Source organism: Procambarus clarkii, chromosome 24 (assembly GCF_040958095.1).
Source record: "Procambarus clarkii isolate CNS0578487 chromosome 24, FALCON_Pclarkii_2.0, whole genome shotgun sequence".
Classification (NCBI taxonomy): Eukaryota; Metazoa; Arthropoda; class Malacostraca; order Decapoda; family Cambaridae; genus Procambarus; species Procambarus clarkii.
Window position 1 is genome coordinate 23,326,680 of NC_091173.1, and position 18,372 is coordinate 23,345,051.

Here is an 18,372-nt window from a genome sequence, read left to right on the forward strand (position 1 = left end):
CTGGACTGGTCAACCAGACTGTTGGACGTGGCTGCTTGCAGCCTGACTTATGAGTCACAGCCTGGTTGATTAGGTATCCTTTAGAGGGGCTTATCGAGTTCTCTCCTGAACACTGTGTGGGGTCAACCAGTTATGCCCCTTATGTGTAGTGGAAGCGTGTTCAACAGTCTCGGACCTCTGATGTTGATAAGAGTTCTCTCTGAGTACCTATTGCACCTCTGCTCTTCAATGGGGGGTATTCTGCACATCCTGCCATGCTTTCTGGTCTCATATGGTGTTATTTCTGTGTGCAGGTTTGGGACCATCCCCTCTACTATTTTCCATGTGTAAATTAATATGCATCTCCCCTGCCTGCGCTCAAGAGAATACAGATTTAGACACTTTACTCGGTCCCAATAGTTTAGATGTTTTATTGAGTGAATTCTAGCCGTAAAGGATCTCTGCACGCTCTCCAGCTTTGAAAGGGGCTGTCATTGTGCAACAGTATTCCATTCTAGAGCACACTAGTGTCTTGAAAAGTATCATCATTGGTATAGCATGCAGGCGATGAGTCACAATAAAGTGCCTGATGTATGTTGACCAGACCACACACTAGAAAGTGAAGGGACGACGATGTTTCGGTCCGTCCTGGACCATTCTCAAGTAGATTGTGAAGATTGGTATAGCATCTCCAGTGTGACAGGTTTTTGTTATCCAACCTGTCATTTTTCTTGCAGTTGTGACTGCTACTTTATTGTGTTATTTAAAGGTAAAGTCTTCTGACACGAGTACACCCAAATCTTTTACATTCCCATTTCGTTCTGTGTTATGATTTGACTGTGTTTTGTACGTGGTTTCTGTTTTTATATTTTCATTTTTTCCGTAACGGAGGAGCTGGCACTTCGTTAAACACCATGTTATTTTCTGTAGCCCATAGAAAGACCCGATGTACATCTGACTGGAGGTTTGCAGTGTCCTCTATGTTTTCTACTCTCATAAAAATCCAAGTGTCATCTGCTAAGGATGATACAGTACTATAGATTGTGTCCTTGTCTATATCTGATAGGAGGATGAGGAAAAAGTACTGGAGCAAGCGCAGTACCAAGAAGGTTTGACATCATCACGGTTGATGGTCTGAATTTTATTTTGTTGACTATTACACATTGGGTTCTGTTAGTCAGAAAATTGTAGATCCATCTGCCTATTTTTCCAGTATTCCTTTTAAACGCATTTTGTGTGCAATAACACCATGGTCACATTTGTTGAAGGCTTTTGTGAAATCTGTGTAAATTGCATCAGCGTTTTGTTTGTCTTCCATGGCATCTAATGCCACGTCAAAGTGGTCCAGCAACTGTGATAAGCAAGAGCCCCCTGTTCTGAAACCATGTTGTCCAGGGTTATGGAGATGCTATGAGTCCATGTAGTTTGTGATCTTCTTAGTACTCTTTCAAAGATGTTTATGATGTGTGATGTTAGTGCTATTGGTCTGTAATTTTTGGCCTCTGCCTTATTTCCTTCATTATAAGAGTGGTGCTCTACTGTTTTTAGTATGTCAAGGATAATGCCAGGAGTGATCCACCACAAACCTTGAGTATGTATTTACTGGCTGCCTGTCCCCTGACACAATGAATTGTTACTCTTAATTACTTTAACCCTTAGACAGCGGCTATGGAGAAATAATCATGCCTGCCTATGCACAAAAAATTTAAATAATTTTTCATTATAGAATTATTAATTCACATGCAAAATGTAAGATAAACATGAAAATAAGTTCATATTTATCGTTTCATTGAGTGTAGGAGCTCTGCAAGGCTATGTTTGGCACTTGTCAACACCTGGTGCTGTTTTATCATCAGATGTTTCACTGATTGTTTTATTACTTGTTTTTCTTTATTTACATCCATGGAGAGCTATTATATCCATAATTGTATCACACAGTACATGTAAAACCCAGGCAATAATTGTTTAAATTGTTATATGACGATATCTGTATTTCCCCGTGAATCAACAATTGATGATGACCATTGCCTGAGGGTTAAATTTAAAAATAACAGTAACAACAGTAACAATTATTTATGGTATCTTTATATGATTTATTGATAAGCTGTGTATTAATCATGGCAAGAACAGTAATAGAAGATATAGTACACATAAATATATTTATGAAAATATAAATTGTGTATAGTTTTTATGTTATTGTCTCTTTCACAGGAAAATATTATTTATTGTCCTCTCAGTGGGAGGCCCTTGAAAGCTAAGGACCTCATTGACGTAAAATTCACCTTGGCTGTGGATCCTGGCGACAAGGGTTCACTGGATGGCAAGAGTGAGAGATATAAATGCCCAGTTACAGGAGACATCTTAAGAAACAACGTTCCATGTGTAGTGCTCAGACCAACGTAAGAAATGCATTATTAGTTTATATATGTGTGTATGTGTATGTGTATGATATATTTAAGAAAATAATGTCTCCTACTGGAGACATTTATGCCATTTAGTTTTTGTATTATATTGTTTAACTCCAGTATTTTTTTATCTTACTCCATCTATGTTAACATGTGTGATTTATAGGAACATGTTTCCTCTTCCTTTGTTCTTTACTCTATCTTCCTCTAATGATTTTGTTGCTTTGCTCTTATGTATCAATTTCACAGGCTTCTTGATCCCCTATCATGTAGGATAAAGAACTTACTCCTCATTCCTACCCATTTACATGCTTAAGGATCTGGTGAAGTGTAGATGTAGCCTCAGTTTTCACCCAAGCATTGCACTGTTCTAACTCTGCCAACAGTATTCCCCTACTGTTGTCTTTCCTGGCCGAACTTATATGTGTCATCTGCCCCCTAAAGGCTAGCATCTTCATGGTGGAACTGTGTGCAATATTGTATGCTCCTTATCAGCTGCTTTTCTGACATTAACTTCCTTTGTTATTGTGGTTAGCTTTTGTAGTGCCCTTGTGGCTCTGGAGTCATTTAACCCTTTGCAGCCTGTGGTGGTTGAACTCTAATACTGTACTGGTTATTTCTTATCTCTATTAGATTTAAGACAGTCAGATTTGGCTGGGTTCCCAGCCATATTGATCTTACCTTAAATGAACCTGTAGGTGCTGCTGCTAAGGAGGCCATTTGCTCCTTTCCTATTTCTCGAAAAGTGGTTTCTTATTTGGATTTCTTCCTAGTCGTCTGTAGTGAGGCATCACATTGTCATTAAAAAGGTTAATGCATTGACCTACTACAGATTGCTCTGGGTGAGTCGTTTCAACAAAAGTTTGCACTTCTTCCCACAGTCTACACCACTTCCTAATTGTTGAGGAAGAGACATTCTGTACTGCCTCCTCCTCCTCCTCCTCCTCCCTGAAGAATTTTCCTCAGCTGCCTCTTGTCAACAACCCGTGTACCATTTTCATGTTTACGAATGATCTCTTGTTTTTCCTCTATGGTCATTCCCACATGCGTTTTCTTGGCTTGAACCTTACCACTGGCTTTCTTGGGACTCATGGTGAAATACTGTATAAATAACTTTTATGTTCAAATACCCAAAAATTAAAAAAAAACTAATTCTTTACAAAGAATTCAGGCGCGATTGTCACTAGGCGGGAGGCACTGGTAAACTGAGGTGCGATCGCAGTGCCACCACGCGCTAGGTTGGCCCATACGCGTATCAACAAACATCGTTTCCCGAGGCAAAGCTCGTAACCTGATTTGGATTTTACGAAGAAATTGGGCTCGTAACCCGAAAAGTTCGTAAATAGGGGCATTTGTAAGCCGAGGTGTCACTGTATATGGTTTGAAACAGTTGATGGTTTTGGCCTCCCACCACCACCACAACACTTGTTCCAACTCATCTACTACTCCATTTGCAAAAGAGAAGATTCTAATATTTATTCGGCACCATTTTTTCCTTTGAATCTATGACCTCTTGTTCTCAACATTTCAAGTTTCAAGAATTCCTCTTTGTCACTTGTGTCAATTTGGGTTATGACTTTATATATAGTGATCATATTGCCTCTTTTCTTTTATCTTCTAGCTTTTGTCATATTTAACACCCCTAGAATTTCTTTATAGCTGCACACGATGAGTCACAATAACGTGGATGATGATATGATGACCAAACTACACATCAGAAAGTGAAAGAAACTACTACGCTTTGGTCCATCCTGGATCGTCATCATTCCATGTGATAATGACAATCATCTTCAAGAACACACAGCTTGATAATGGTTATCTGGAGATAATTTCGGGGCTTAGCGTCTCCGCGGCCCGTTCCTCGACCAAGCCTCATTTTTATTACACCCCCTTAGGAAGCAGCCCGTAGCAGCTGTCTAACTCCCAGGTACCTATTTACTGCTAGGTAACAGGGGCATCAGGGTGAAAGAAACTGCCCATTTGTTTCTGTCTACACCGGAGATCGAACCCGGCCATTACAATCGTGGAAGTTTCTTAAATTCCCTAGAAGCTTAACATCTTCAATAAACATATTTGTATTATTCTGTATTCCTTCAGGTATACAGTTTATATAGAAGCTGAACATTACCGGTGCAAGAACTGAACCCTGCGTTATTCCAGATATAACACTTCTCCAGTCTGAAGCATTGCTTCTGATTACTGCCCTCAGCTTTGTCAGAATTTTTTTTATTCTTGATAGTCTGCCTGTTTCCAGTAAGTCATTGTGGGACTGTCAAAAGCCTTCTCCTAGAGGACCCCCTTGTGATTTCCTGAAGCTGCTTACACAGATACAGTGCCATACTAGTAGGTGCCATCAGTCGCAGTGTTCTTATTGTCCTACCAGGGACCATGAGCCAGAACTTGCCCCCCCCCACCCTGTCAGAGGTACAGGGAGCGGTGGCACTGTGAAAACCTTTATATAAAGTTATTCATATCTGCCACTACTAAGGCAAGGCATCCAGGAAGCCGGCAAAACAAAACCGACTACTACTACGTGCTTAGAAATGAGACCGTAGGGCTGATGTTTTTTGTTTTAGATTCAGCTACTGGGAACAAAAGTTGCAAGTAGCACGGGCTACGGTGAGCTCGTAGTGGACTTGACCGCATGGCTGATCAGGGGTTTGTCCCTTCTGAGTCAGCTACGGAGGCTGTTGAGCCTCTCGCTGACGCCGAGGATTTTGGGTCCTTCCAGCAGCCCCCTTTTTTTGGAGCCCCTTCCTTAGGCTCTGCTTTTCTATCCTGGGCAGGGGGCATGGACAATGGCTCCACTTTAAGGCACTCCTCTGCGGTTCCTGGGGTTTGGGAGAAGTCTGACTAGAACCCTTGGGTCCCATTTGATTCTCTGTGGAGGGTCTTGTGTTGCAAGGGTAGGGATTTTCTTATTCCTCCCCTCCTTGTATGAGCTTCAGTTGGAGGTGGCTCTTCCCAGGGTTCATTTTCAAGTGCATTTGGGCTCTTCAAATTCGTCCTTCCTCCTGAGGTACCCCAGCTGGGGCTTGGTACGTACCTCCTGCACGACCCGGTTTACACCTTGGTTATGAACCCGGCTTCCTTTGAGTTTGGATGCTTTACGAGGTTCCAGAGTCGTCCTGGTTGGCAAACAGTCCTTTGTTTTTACTTGAGGCTATCTTCTTGAGGTCATCTTGATATTTCGGGGCTTAGCGTCCTCGCGGCTCGGTCCTCGACCAGGCCTCCATTTTGTTACACATACCCCCAGGAAGTAGCCTGTAGCAGTTGTCTAACGCCTAGGTACCTATTTACTGCTAGGTGAACGGGAACATCAGGGTGAAAGAAACTGCCCATTTGTTTCCGCCTTAACCGGGGATGGAACCCGGATCCTCGGGACTACTAATCCGAAGCGCTGTCCACTTAGCCGTCATTCTCCACTCAGGCCTATCAGGGCTTGGCGCAGTTTCTACCATACCTGCATGCTTGAGTGGGGAGAGATGTCTACTGTGTTGCAGGTATATCCTTGAACCCCTGAGGGGTTCTTTTAAGTCCCTCCATGCCTGCCTCTTTGCCCCTGCCCTTTCTCGTGATGTGGGTTGGTTGCAGCTGCATGCTTAGGTTTCCCAGCTGCCAGCTTCTTTGGTTGCAGTTGACCTTCATGGCCGCTCTCATTTGGCTTCTGTCGCACATTTTGACAATTACATCTTGTAATGCTACCATCATTACCTAGCCTCAAAACCTTACATTTGTCAGTATTAACACTTTCGGACTCTTTAACGCCGCTGGCGTCAACAGTTTTTCTCTCGAGTCCGAGTTGGTGACTCGAGCGGCGTCCACATTTTAAAATATTTGTTAAAAATTTAAATTTTATCCAATCAATCTGGGAGTGGTTTTAAAATGAGCGCCTTTATAATGCGCACAATTGATATTCAAATGAAAGATGTAACACGAAAATTGATGTCGGTGATCTTTCTAGCTTGGCCTTGGTTTCAGGTGCTGCCTGCTTGTTGTCGGAACCCAAGCATTTTTCCATGGCTATGCCTCTTTCAGAGGGTCAGGCAAGACCCTCAATTCTGCGACTCCCCGGTTAGAATGCAAACTTTTCAGGCCAGATTTACTCACCCGATCTGACGAACTCTGGTTCGCTGAAACGGGGAATGTGCGAATTTGCTTAGGATGTTGGGACAGAGTTCACAGACTGGGTGAAGATTTTCCATCATATCACATGATAAAATATTAAATATCCTTCATATGACAGATTGAAATTAAAATTTTCCTCAGTGAAATCTCCCTCCCACCCGCACTACTGCACCCTCCCTCACAGCCTTTATCCATCCCCCACTGCCTTTCTCCCTTCTACCCCTCACTGCTTTTCTCCCTCTCTCCCTGCTTTTCTCACTCTCTCTCTCCTACCCTCACTGCTTTTCTCCCTCAATCCCTGCTTTTCTCACTCTCTCTCTCCTACCCTCACTGCTTTTCTCCCTCTCTCCCTCCTTTCTTCCCTCTCTGCCTCCCTCCCTCCCTCTCTGCCTCCCTCCCTCCCTCCCTCCCTCCCTCCCTCCCTCCATCTGCATTCTGTTTTTCTTCTAATGCTTCAGTGACTTTGTCATACTGGTCAAGTAGCTGTGAGAGGCGCGATCTTCCTGCTCTAAATCCATGTTGGCCTGGGTTGTGATGGTCATTGGTCTCCATGAAACTGATGACCTGATTCCTGATTACTCTCAAATATTTTTATTATGTGGGACGTTAGTGCAACTGGTCTATAATTCTTTGCCAATGCTTTGCTGCCTCCCTTGTGTAGAGAAGCTATGTCTGTTGATTTAAGTGTATCTGGGATCTTCTCTGTGTCCAAGCTCTTCCTCCACTCTATACTGAGTGCCTGTGCTACTGGCAACTTGCATTTCTTTATAAATATGGAATTCCATGAATCTGGACCCAAAGCTGAGTGCATGGGCGTTTTTTCAATTTCTCTTTCAAAATCTGCCACACTGGTGTTGATATCAGTTATATTACAGGGGTTTGGATATCACACATAAAAAAGTTGTCCAGATCTTTCACTTTCATGCTGTTTATCGGAGTGCTCAACATGTCCTCATACTGCTTTTTTATGATTTCACTAATTTCTTTGTCATCCTCAGTGTATAAACCTTCACTAATACAAATAGATCCAATACTGGCAGTGGTTTTTGTTTTTGATTTAGCATATGTGAAGAAATATTTTGTTTTGTTTTTTCTTCATTTCTTTAATTGCTTTCTGTTATAGTTGCCTTTCTTCAATCTATTATGTGTTTCAGTTTCTGCTCAATTTCCCTGTTTAAATTATTCCTACTTTGTAGTGAAAGTCGTGTCTGCCTAAGCATTTCCGTTATTTTTTCCTTCTTTTATAGTGTCGTCTGCGTTTTCTTTCTACGTTGGACCTCTTTCTGGCTTTCCTCAAAGGAAAATGTTTCAGACAGACTTCATATATGCTTCCGAAGTCAGTTTTTCTATTCCATCTGTAGGATTTGTATTACTTAAAACAGTTTCCAAAGAAATGTGTGTAAGTTCTCTGTTTATTTTCTCCCAGTCTATCCTTTTATTATTAAAATTGAATTTACTAAATAACCCCTCTCGCTTGATCATTGTCTATTCTGGTCTATTCTGAGTATTGATGGTAGTTTGCACTTCATTGATATAAAAACAGACAATAATAGTTAAAAAATCAACATTGCACTGTGAATCGACGTATGACGATAAGCACTCTTTAAGGGTTAAAGAAGAATGGACCATAAAATGATCAAGGACAGCAGTGTCAGTCCTAAATCATTATATTCTCAGCACCTCCATAGGCCAGAGCCATGGAGCCATGGAGCCATGGAGACATGGAGCCATGGAGCCATGGAGCCATGCATGTCTTTCCTACTGTGAATGAACATTTGAGAAGGAAAGAAAAATATATAATTTACATAGTGTTCCTGTAATTTCTGAGTGTAAAGAGATTGGTGAGGGATATCACTATAGGCATCAATATCTATTGTGTACACACACACATATAGACTATCAAGTAGCATAGACAGCCTGGCAAGTCTGACTATTTAATCTGAATTTGAAAATTAACTGTTTATCTCAACAGTTGGCTGGTACCATGGCTTAATGTACTCCAAAGAAATGTAAGGTAGTTTACTTCAGTATTAAGGAAAGTATAGGTATGGAATATCCAGGTTACTGTACCCAAATATGAAGATAAGAGCAGAAAGTGGCGATATGATAACTATATGTAGTCATATGTTTGTAAAAAAATAAAAAATAAAAAATTATGAAACTAGAATGGATCCCACTCCTACTCCCTAACAGAAAATAATTTACAGGAAATAAGTTGGATGAAGAATAATATTTATTTACCAATAGTGCTAGAGGGTTAGAGTAAACTCAAGGTGGGTGTATTAAAATCAATGAAAGTTTAAAAGTATTTTTAAAATAAACAAAGATGAGACACCATGAACATGATGTTCTTCAACTACAAATAGGTAATGAGAAGTATAGAAATTGTCTTGTGAGGAAATATCTTCATTCTTGGCTGCCTCTCCAGTACACTGTAGCTTCATTAATATTAGTTGATCATACAGAGTTGTTATCAGAGTTGTTAATCCCAGAGTTGCCCTGGGAGCCGGTCGGTCGAGCGGACAGCACACTGGACTTGTGATCCTGTGGTCCCGGGTTCGATCCTGGGCACCGGCGAGAAACAATAGGCAGAGTTTCTTTTACCCTATGCCCCTGTTACCTAGCAGTAAAATAGGTACCTGGGTGTTAGTCAGCTGTCACGGGCTGCTTCCTGGGGGTGGAGGCCTGGTCGAGGACCGGGCTGCGGGGACACTAAAAAGCCCCGAAATCATCTCAAGATAACCTCAAGATAACCATCTATGTGACATTCAGCCACTGTGTGGACACTGGTTATGTATTTAAGACAATTAGTATATTGCTTATATTTTAATGTCTTAATATTTTCAGAGGTGATGTGGTAACGAAGGAATGTGCAGAAACTTTGATCAAGAAGGATATGATTCATCCTCTTACTGGAGGCAAATTGACTGAAAAGGACATTATCCCAATGCAGAGGGTACGTAAAGAAATGAACAAATCCACAAGGGCCATGACGAGGATTCGAACCTGCGTCCAGGAGCATCCCAGACACTGCCTTAATCGACTGAGCTACGACAGGGTAAAAGGGTTGAAACCGAAGGTTGAGCTACCCTGTCATAGCTAAGTCGATTAAGGCAGTGTCTGGGATGCTTCCGGACGCAGGTTCGAATTCTCGTCACGGTCCTTGTGGATTTGTTCATTTGATGCATCACGTTAGTGTGATCTTTGTGTGTAGTGTAATGCAGAGGGTACGTACATGTAATTATATGTCACACCACTGATAGGTGGTGTGTGTGTGTGCAGTCATTACCAGTTATGCAACAGATTTGTAATATATATATACTGTGTGTATATATATATATATATATATATATATATATATATATATATATATATATATATATATATATATATATATATATATATATATATATATATATAATATGTATTTTATACCCGCATTTTGGGTGAGGTGATATGTTACAACAGTTTTGGATGAGGTGAACAAAACTTTCAACACAAGACAGAACACGAAACAATGGGTATTAATTGGGTAAATTGAAGGTAAGAATGGAAGTAACTGCAGAGGGCCTATTGGCCCATATTTCTTGATGCTTCTATATTGGAGCGGAGTCTTGAGGTGGGTAGAATATAGTTGTGCATTAATTGGCTGGCCAATTAATGCAGAATATAGTTGTGCATTAATTGGCCAGCCAATTATATATATATTATATATATATATATATATATATATATATATATATATATATATATATATATATATATATATATATATATATATATATATATATATATATATATATATATATATAAAATACTGCAGTAACATACTGCAGTAATGCTACTGCGATTTTCTGGATTGCCTTTTGCCTGGTTTGAAAGTGTATTACCCAATGGCTTGTTTGTACCACATCGCAGTGGATCTGCCTTCCGCTACTTTGGCTGTGACGATTTTTGATAGTTGGGAGTATTTTCTTCTCGATTTGCTCCTAAATTTGCGAAAAACTTGGAGTATTTTAACCTGTACAACAGACCAGTGGACGTTTTATTTTTTGGATGTTTTATGCGAACATGCCTGAATGGTCCCCAGGACTATATGCAACTGAAAACTCGCACCCCAGAAGTGACTCGAACCCATACTGCCAGGAGCAACGCAACTGGTATGTACAGGACGCCTTAATCCACTTGACCACCATGACCGGAATAGGGAAGTGATAGCCGAAGCTATTTGAACCACTTCCCCACCGGCACTCGGATAGTAATCATGGGCATAGCATTTTATCAAATCACCTCATTCTTTGGGGCACACGTGAAGTACACAAATGTGAACAATCCTGAATGGTCCCCAGGACTATATGCAACTGAAAACTCACACCCCAGAAGTGACTCGAACCCAAACTGTCAGGAGCAACGCAACTGGTATGTACAGGACGCCTTAATCCACGTGACCATCACGACCGGACATAAGGAAGTGATAGCTGAAGCTATTTGAACCACTTCCCCGCCGGCACTCGGATGGTAATCTTGGGCATAGCATTTTATCAAATCACCTCATTCTTTGGGGCACACATGAGGAACACAAATGCGAACAAGCCTGAATGGCCCCCAGGACTATATGCAACTGAAAACTCACACCCCAGAAGTCGAAGAAGCAGCAGCTTCCTCAGCGCTCTTGTAAACAGACCCCATTTTTTAAAAAAATCGTGGGTAATATTCTCCAGTGTGAGAGCCACAGTACTGTTGGAGCAACCAAGGCTGGCGCACACAGCATGAGCGAACAGCATTGCTGTTCAGCTTGTGACCACAACATCGCCGAAAAATGTCAAAATAAATATATAACTGCTATTATTTAGTGATGACAATATTACAGATGACCCCTGACTGTGATAAAAATGACCAGGATTGTGATAATAGCAAGATTGTTGTAATAATTAGCGCTGTGGGAGGAGTGATGCTGAGGGACGTTGGGAGATAGCATCGTTTACTGACTGTGTGGCCACCTGTTATTGTCTGCATTCACCATTCCAGCTCAGTGGTTCTCTGTGGTGAACACAAATGTAGATAACGTCTATATATTGTGAATAAAATATAAAACAGGATGGTGGGAGGAGAAAGTGGGAGAGTGAGGCGTGTTGAGGGAGTGGCAACGAGTGGCTGGCTGGTGTGTGGCGGTCATTCCTCGTTGCTTTTCGACTCACAATACCAACTTAGTGGTTTGTTATGGTGAACAAAACATGCAGATACTTATATATAACCTGTGTATAGATTGTAATAACAGCAAAAGCATTTGTTTATTGTTTTATGACCATAATAATTGAATCTTGAGGTTATCTTGAGATGATTTTGGGGCTTTAGTGTCCCTGCGGCCCGTTCCTCGACCCTCCACCCCCGGGAAGCAGCCCGTGACAGCTGACTAACACCCAGGTACCTATTTTACTGCTAGGTAACAGGAGCATAGGGTGAAAGAAACTCTGCCCATTGTTTCTCGCCGGCGCCCGGGACCACAGGATCACAAGTCCAGCGTGCTGTCCGCTCGGCTCCCTACCGGAATCACTAATCACTGGGACCGGAATCACTAATATGCACACCATACTTTTGAGTATAGCGATGATTCACCCCTTTTATTATACTGTATAAATATATCACAATACACACTATTGAATAATGTTACTGCAAAAAAACTAAGAAAAAATCATCAGAGACATTGAAATAATTAGGGGATAATATCTTTGTGGCAACTCCTACCTGTCAGCGCCGGTGACGCTGACCGGCTCTGACAACTGCTATGTCAACGCCGACATTTTGCCAGACTTCCTCGGTGTATTGCGCCCAAAATATGTCGCCTACGATTTTTTATTTTTTCCCGAGCTCAGAGAACACAAATTAACATGTTTAGAAGACGAAATAATATTTTAGATTTTTGTTTTTCTTGCACACAGTAAGAATCTCCTCAGGACCCCTTAGCTTCCCTTAGCAGTGGAAGGATTAATGGTAATACAATGCCAGAACAATAACAGAACTGTTCAGGTGGCAGCAATAATTTTTCAGGGTTTAGCATTCATGTGTAGCACAACTAAAATGTCTGTGCACATAAATTGGTGCACAAACACCATGCCCTGTTGCTGCTTATTCTACTTTTTCTTTGTTTACAGGGAGGTACTGGTTTTGCAACTGCAAATGATCAGCTGATGAGCAAGAAAGCTCGGCCTGTGCTTCAAGCGTGAAGTAGGTTGGTCGTACAAGGCCTGGACTTGTAGCGGAAGAGTCTCAGATGTGCTATATAGCTCGGATATATATGTATACAAGTTTTTTTTATATTTTTCTTTGTGGTAAGTGATGTGTTGATTAATGGACATAATATGGTGGCATATTATGCATAAGAGGCATACTAGGAGCCACTGAACTTTTATCAACAGCAAATGAGTGATTACCATTATATATTTCAGGCAAAAAGGGTTCTATGTCCAATTATACAATTTAGGCTTTTATATATTAGTATGAATAAATACATGGTGTGCTAATATGTGTAATTATAAACATAGTTCCATCGCTATGGAACATTGGTGCAGCATTATAAATGCATATATCAGGATTATATCATATATATATATCTATATCAGCAGATATAGATTTTATTTTTTTTATTTTTTTTTTGTGGATTTAAGGAAGAAATTATGGAAGTTCAAGAATTTATCCTAATGTTGCTATATAATAAACAATAAATTAAATTTTATATCTACTTGCATTACTTGTACATGTACCTTACCATTTTCTAAGAAAGGGTAAAAGAACCAACTTTTTTTCCCACAATGTATTTCTTAATACCTTTGTTAAAGTATTAAGTAGGTTAAATAAAACATTTTCCAGAGTAATGTATTATTAGATTTATCATTTACATTCAGGAAAATATTTTTGAATAAAATACAAATAAATTGGTAATTTAAAACTTCATAAATTGTGCATTTCTTCCATCACTTCAAATTAAGAAATGTAAATAAGCCACAGTGTTGCACATTTAGTGTCTTCTTAAGGCTTAGCATCATCCAGTACACAATCTTGTGAGCCTCTTCAATGGTTGAAGTTATATATATATATATATATATATATATATATATATATATATATATATATATATATATATTTTTTTATATAGGCCTCTGTAATTTTTTTATATAAGCACTATCAGGAACAATACATCAAACGATATATGACCAAGATATGGAGAAGAAAGGTTATAAACATTGAAAGCACACACACTGAATATCCAATTTTTTTAGACGCATAAATGACCTGGTCGGCCTTGGCACTGGCTCATACAAAATTAAATATTCTGCTGGTGGTGAATGTTGGTGGTGGTACTTCCAGGATGTGCACTTGGTGGAATTTGTACTGTACTTCCACCAATGGATGAAAATTGTTACAAATGGCTCTGGGGAGGGATGGAATTACTGTGAAGTAATCAAACACTTTGAATATCAATAGAACTGAATGTTTTAATTGGAATAAACCATACACCCTAAGGAATGTTATACTATATTGCTTTCCTGAAGGTTCTTGAGTCTGAAGGAGAATAGAAGCAAGTGTACAATATGGAATGCATACTTATTGTTTTTAGTAAAAATAGGTCATAGATTTTCAATCTAAGATCAAAATACACAAACTAAATAAAAGGTATTAGGCATAATTTGCTCAATTAGGTCACCAGTCACAACTCAAAAGAATCACATTACTGTCAAAAATACAATATAGATTTACATATACAAATATACATTTGCTAAATAATGTTAGTGTGTACTGAAAAATATTCAACACAATTAACTTTTTTTTCTTTATAATGTAAGGAAGGCATGAAGCCAGGGAGACTATGTAGCACCATTAGTGTTGCAAGATAATTAAAAGGTGATAAATATCACTGAGGAAGCCAATACAAAAACAAAAGCACACAATGCGAGCGACATCAAAGGCGTCTGATTCACCAAGTGTTCTATTTAATGGCAAATGACCTCGAGGGACATATGAACATCCTGAAGATCAGGACATTTTTACAAGGTGGTGCACAACTAAAAGGGACAATGCAGTTCGAACAATTAGGAGCAAGGCAGCGTTGTTAATATCATTATAATACAGTATAGGATTATTCATTTGTTATTTAACCATTACAAATTTAGATAAAAATACCTGCAAGATGTTCATGGTTAAATAGTGCACTAAGTGTAGTTACAGGATGAGAGCTATGCTCGTGGTGTCCCTCCAAAACAGGCTCCGCCAGGAGTTGAACTTGAGTCAGCCACTTTAAAGGCAGACGTGCAGACCGCTGCACCATATAGCCGGGCAGTGGCGGTATACATAGCACATTCAATATTACATTCAAATTCACAAAATTTAATTAAAATAAATATTTTGTAGTACGCTGATCAGACGCTTCTCTTACAATACTGCAATGAAAGCTGACAATACAAATGGGATAAGTTTTTTCAAGATTTAATTCCAATATCTTAACAGCCATTGCCGGAGACCAAATGTTGCTGAAATTTTCAATGTTCTCACATTTATTGCATCTCATTTTAGATGCTAATGGCACCACTGTTCAATTGGTTATATATTTTTTAAGAATTAAAGCATCTCAATTTGGACACTTGCTTGGACTAATGAGCATCAAGCCTGACAAGTCAGGTGAGGTTTACCTAGGCTCACACACACTTGAATTTGAAGTGCTTTGCCAAATCTCGACAGTTGTCAAAATAGGAATGGGATGGAAACTTTTTTTTTTTTTTTTTTTACCATAATGAGAGAATACAACCTGTATAACAAAACAAAGTTGTTGTTCTCCTGAGCAACCAGTTATACTGTTTATTTACAAGTGTACTAAACTGCATGAAACATTTTCAGTAAGAATACAGTACATATATATATTTTTAGTTAAATAAGTAGTTTTAAAATAGCTAAATAAAATGATATAGAAAAATATCAAATTGCAACCTTCTAGCAAGTGCGTCGGTGAAATGTTGACAATATATAACCCTTCGGCTGTGCAAAACATCATACGATGGGGTACCTAAATATGCTCAGACTGCACATCCCATCATATGATGATGATGTATTAGAGAACTGCCTAAAGTTTAAGTTTTGCACATCCATGGGGCTTACAGTTGCTTCTTCAAAGGGGAAACAGCTGCTGCGTCCTCAGTTCCTGTCCAGAAGCAGAGGAGCTCCAAGAGATCCACATTGTTTCTCAGGCCTCCAGTAACAGTCCCCTATTTTGAAAAAAAACAATCCCGAGTCCCTCACCCTTCTAGGGCCTTCGTAAAAAAAAAATTAAGGACTATAGTTGGCAACACCACTATCCCGTGCATGAATGTGCAGGGTGGCCATACTAGGAGCCATTGAACTTTTATCAACAGCAAATGAGTGATTACCATTATATATATCAGGCAAAATGTCCAATTATTGTATACAATTTAGGCTTTCATATATTAGTACGAATAAATGTGTGGTGTGTGAATATTTATAATTATGAAATATTATGAAAAGTTATACCTAATGAACCCCATCCTTGACTAATCATTACAACTCTTTAGAACAAAAACCATCATTGAATGTAATGAAACGCCATTTTCTGGCTGAGACCCGGAGGCTTCCCAGCTATATCGGGCTGATCTGCATATATTAGACCATGGCAACAGTCAATCGATGGAGTTCTAGGCCTAACAAATCAGGGCTAGAACCTGGCCACCCTCAGTGAGGCATGAGGAGCAATGGCTTACAGACACCCCCGTGTAATTGGAAGCAGACTATGTCTGCCATCTACCAGGTCAGGTACCCAGAAAGGTAGGAATTCCAAAACAAACTACAGCTGGTCAAAAATTGCAAACCGAAAGCTGAACTGAACTTTCGCAAAAAGTCCCCCAATTGCAAAAAAGTGTGACATCACCACAGCGACTGCACAGCCGTCTGTGCAACTCCCTTTTTCCCGGGAGGATGAAGGAGGGGTCCCAGACCTCCGTGCCAGGTACTCCACCTCCGTTTAGAAGTAAGTAATTATCAAAAGAAGGCACCAAACCGGGAAGGCTATGTAGCACCATCAAATACGCAAAATAATCAGAGGGCCCTAAATATCACCAAGGATGCCAATACGAGAACAAAAACGCATAAGGCGAACGATATCAAAAGTATCTGAGTCACCAAGAACTCTATCGAGGGACAGGTGACCGTGAGGGGCGGTCGGAAAGCAAGACACACGCTCGTCCTGGAAGTCAGGACATTCAAGAAGGACATGCACGACCGTAAGAGGGACAATGCAACTAGGACAATAAGGAGCAGGGCGGCGCTCCATCAAGTGACCATGGGTTAAGCGAGTATGGCCAATACGCAACCTCGCCAGAGCTGTTTCCCACCGCCGGTTACGGTGGAAGGAGGATGGCCACGAGGAAACACAACATTTAAGAGTACGTGGCTTGTTACCAGTAACAGACAACCAAGAAGCCTGCCAACGGGTAAGGACTGAGGAATGGATAACCGGGTAAAAGTCGGAATACGGAATGCCTTTACGAGAGATGGGACAAGAGCGGACAGCTTCCTTGGCGTCAGCATCCGCACGCTCATTTAAAGACACACCAATATGGCTGGGAACCCAACAAAACTCAACCGACTTAAATTTACTGTGAACGAGAAACGGCCAATGCTGGATCTCGACAACTACTGGATGAACCGGATTAAAGGACCCGAGAGCCATGAGGGCACTACGAGAGTCAACAACAACTACAAAGGAAGACTGACAACGAGAAACAGGAGACGAAGAGCATAGAGAATAGCATAAAGTTCCGCTGTAAAGATGCTAGTCTCCGGAGGCAAGCGACACATATAAGTGCGATCAGGAAAAACAACAGAGTAGCCAACACCGTCCGCTGACTTAGACCCATCGGTGAAGACAGAAACGGAGCGGGAGTGAGAAGAAAAGTGCTCGAGGAAAAGGCGTTTTAGAACCGTAGGAGGGGTAAAAGCTTTAGTGATACGGGTCAAGGATGTACAAAACCGCGGAAGAGGGACCCTCCATGGGGGCAAAGAAGGAACAACACGAGGAGAAACATCAGAAATACGAACGGAAAGAGAATCCTGTAGGCGAGATAACCGGACAGAAAGAGGGAGGTGGTGAAGAGGAACATGAACCGCAGGAGGGGTAAAAGTTAAAGCACGACAGAGGCGAGAGGAAGGATGTTGCAAGGACCGTGCAAGATAGCGAAGACAGTAGCGATCACGGTCTTGGAGAAACAGGAAGCCAGTGTCAACATACAAGCTAAGGATGGGAGTCGAACGAAAGGCACCAGAACTGAGGCGCAACCCAGTATGGTGCAAAGCATCAAGACGGCGAAGAGTAGAAGGAGAAGCGGACAAGTAAGCAGGGCAACCATAATCGAGCTTAGACAGGACGAGAGAGGAATGTAAAGCAAGGAGAGTGCGCCTATCTGCCCCCCCAAGAAGTATGGGACAAGACCCGAAGGAGGGTAAGGGCCTTAGAGCACTCAACACGGAGGTAAGAGATATGGGGAGACCAAGACAAACGAGTGTCAAGGAATAACCCCAAAAGCTTCGCGGAATCTTTGTACTCAAGGGGATGACAAAGTGACAAAGAGGGACGAAGAACGACCCGTTTCCGCGTAAAAGTCATGGCACAAGTCTTAGAAGTAGAGAACTTGAAGCCATGATCTGTGGCCCAAGATGACACGGCATCAATTGCAAGTTGAAGCCGGCGCTGAAGGAGAGGCGAATCATCACCCTGACAGCAAAGGGTAAGATCATCGATATAGAGAGCGGAGAAGACACCTGAAGGAAGAGAGGAGAGAAGACCATTGAGGGCAACCAG

At 40.9% G+C, this 18,372-nt stretch overlaps 1 protein-coding gene across 1 annotated transcript in view; it reads left to right on the top strand.

Moving 5' to 3' along the window:
* Positions 1–13,389, top strand: part of LOC123761597 (nitric oxide synthase-interacting protein homolog) — a 41,079-nt gene extending 27,690 nt beyond the window's left edge. The window contains exons 6-8 of the mRNA XM_069330749.1: positions 2,191–2,378; positions 9,360–9,468; positions 12,665–13,389. Of these exons, the coding sequence (XP_069186850.1) occupies positions 2,191–2,378; positions 9,360–9,468; positions 12,665–12,736 (369 nt within the window). The 3' untranslated portion in view covers positions 12,737–13,389. The remainder of the gene's footprint in view (positions 1–2,190; positions 2,379–9,359; positions 9,469–12,664) is intronic.
* The last annotated feature ends 4,983 nt before the right edge of the window (positions 13,390–18,372 follow it).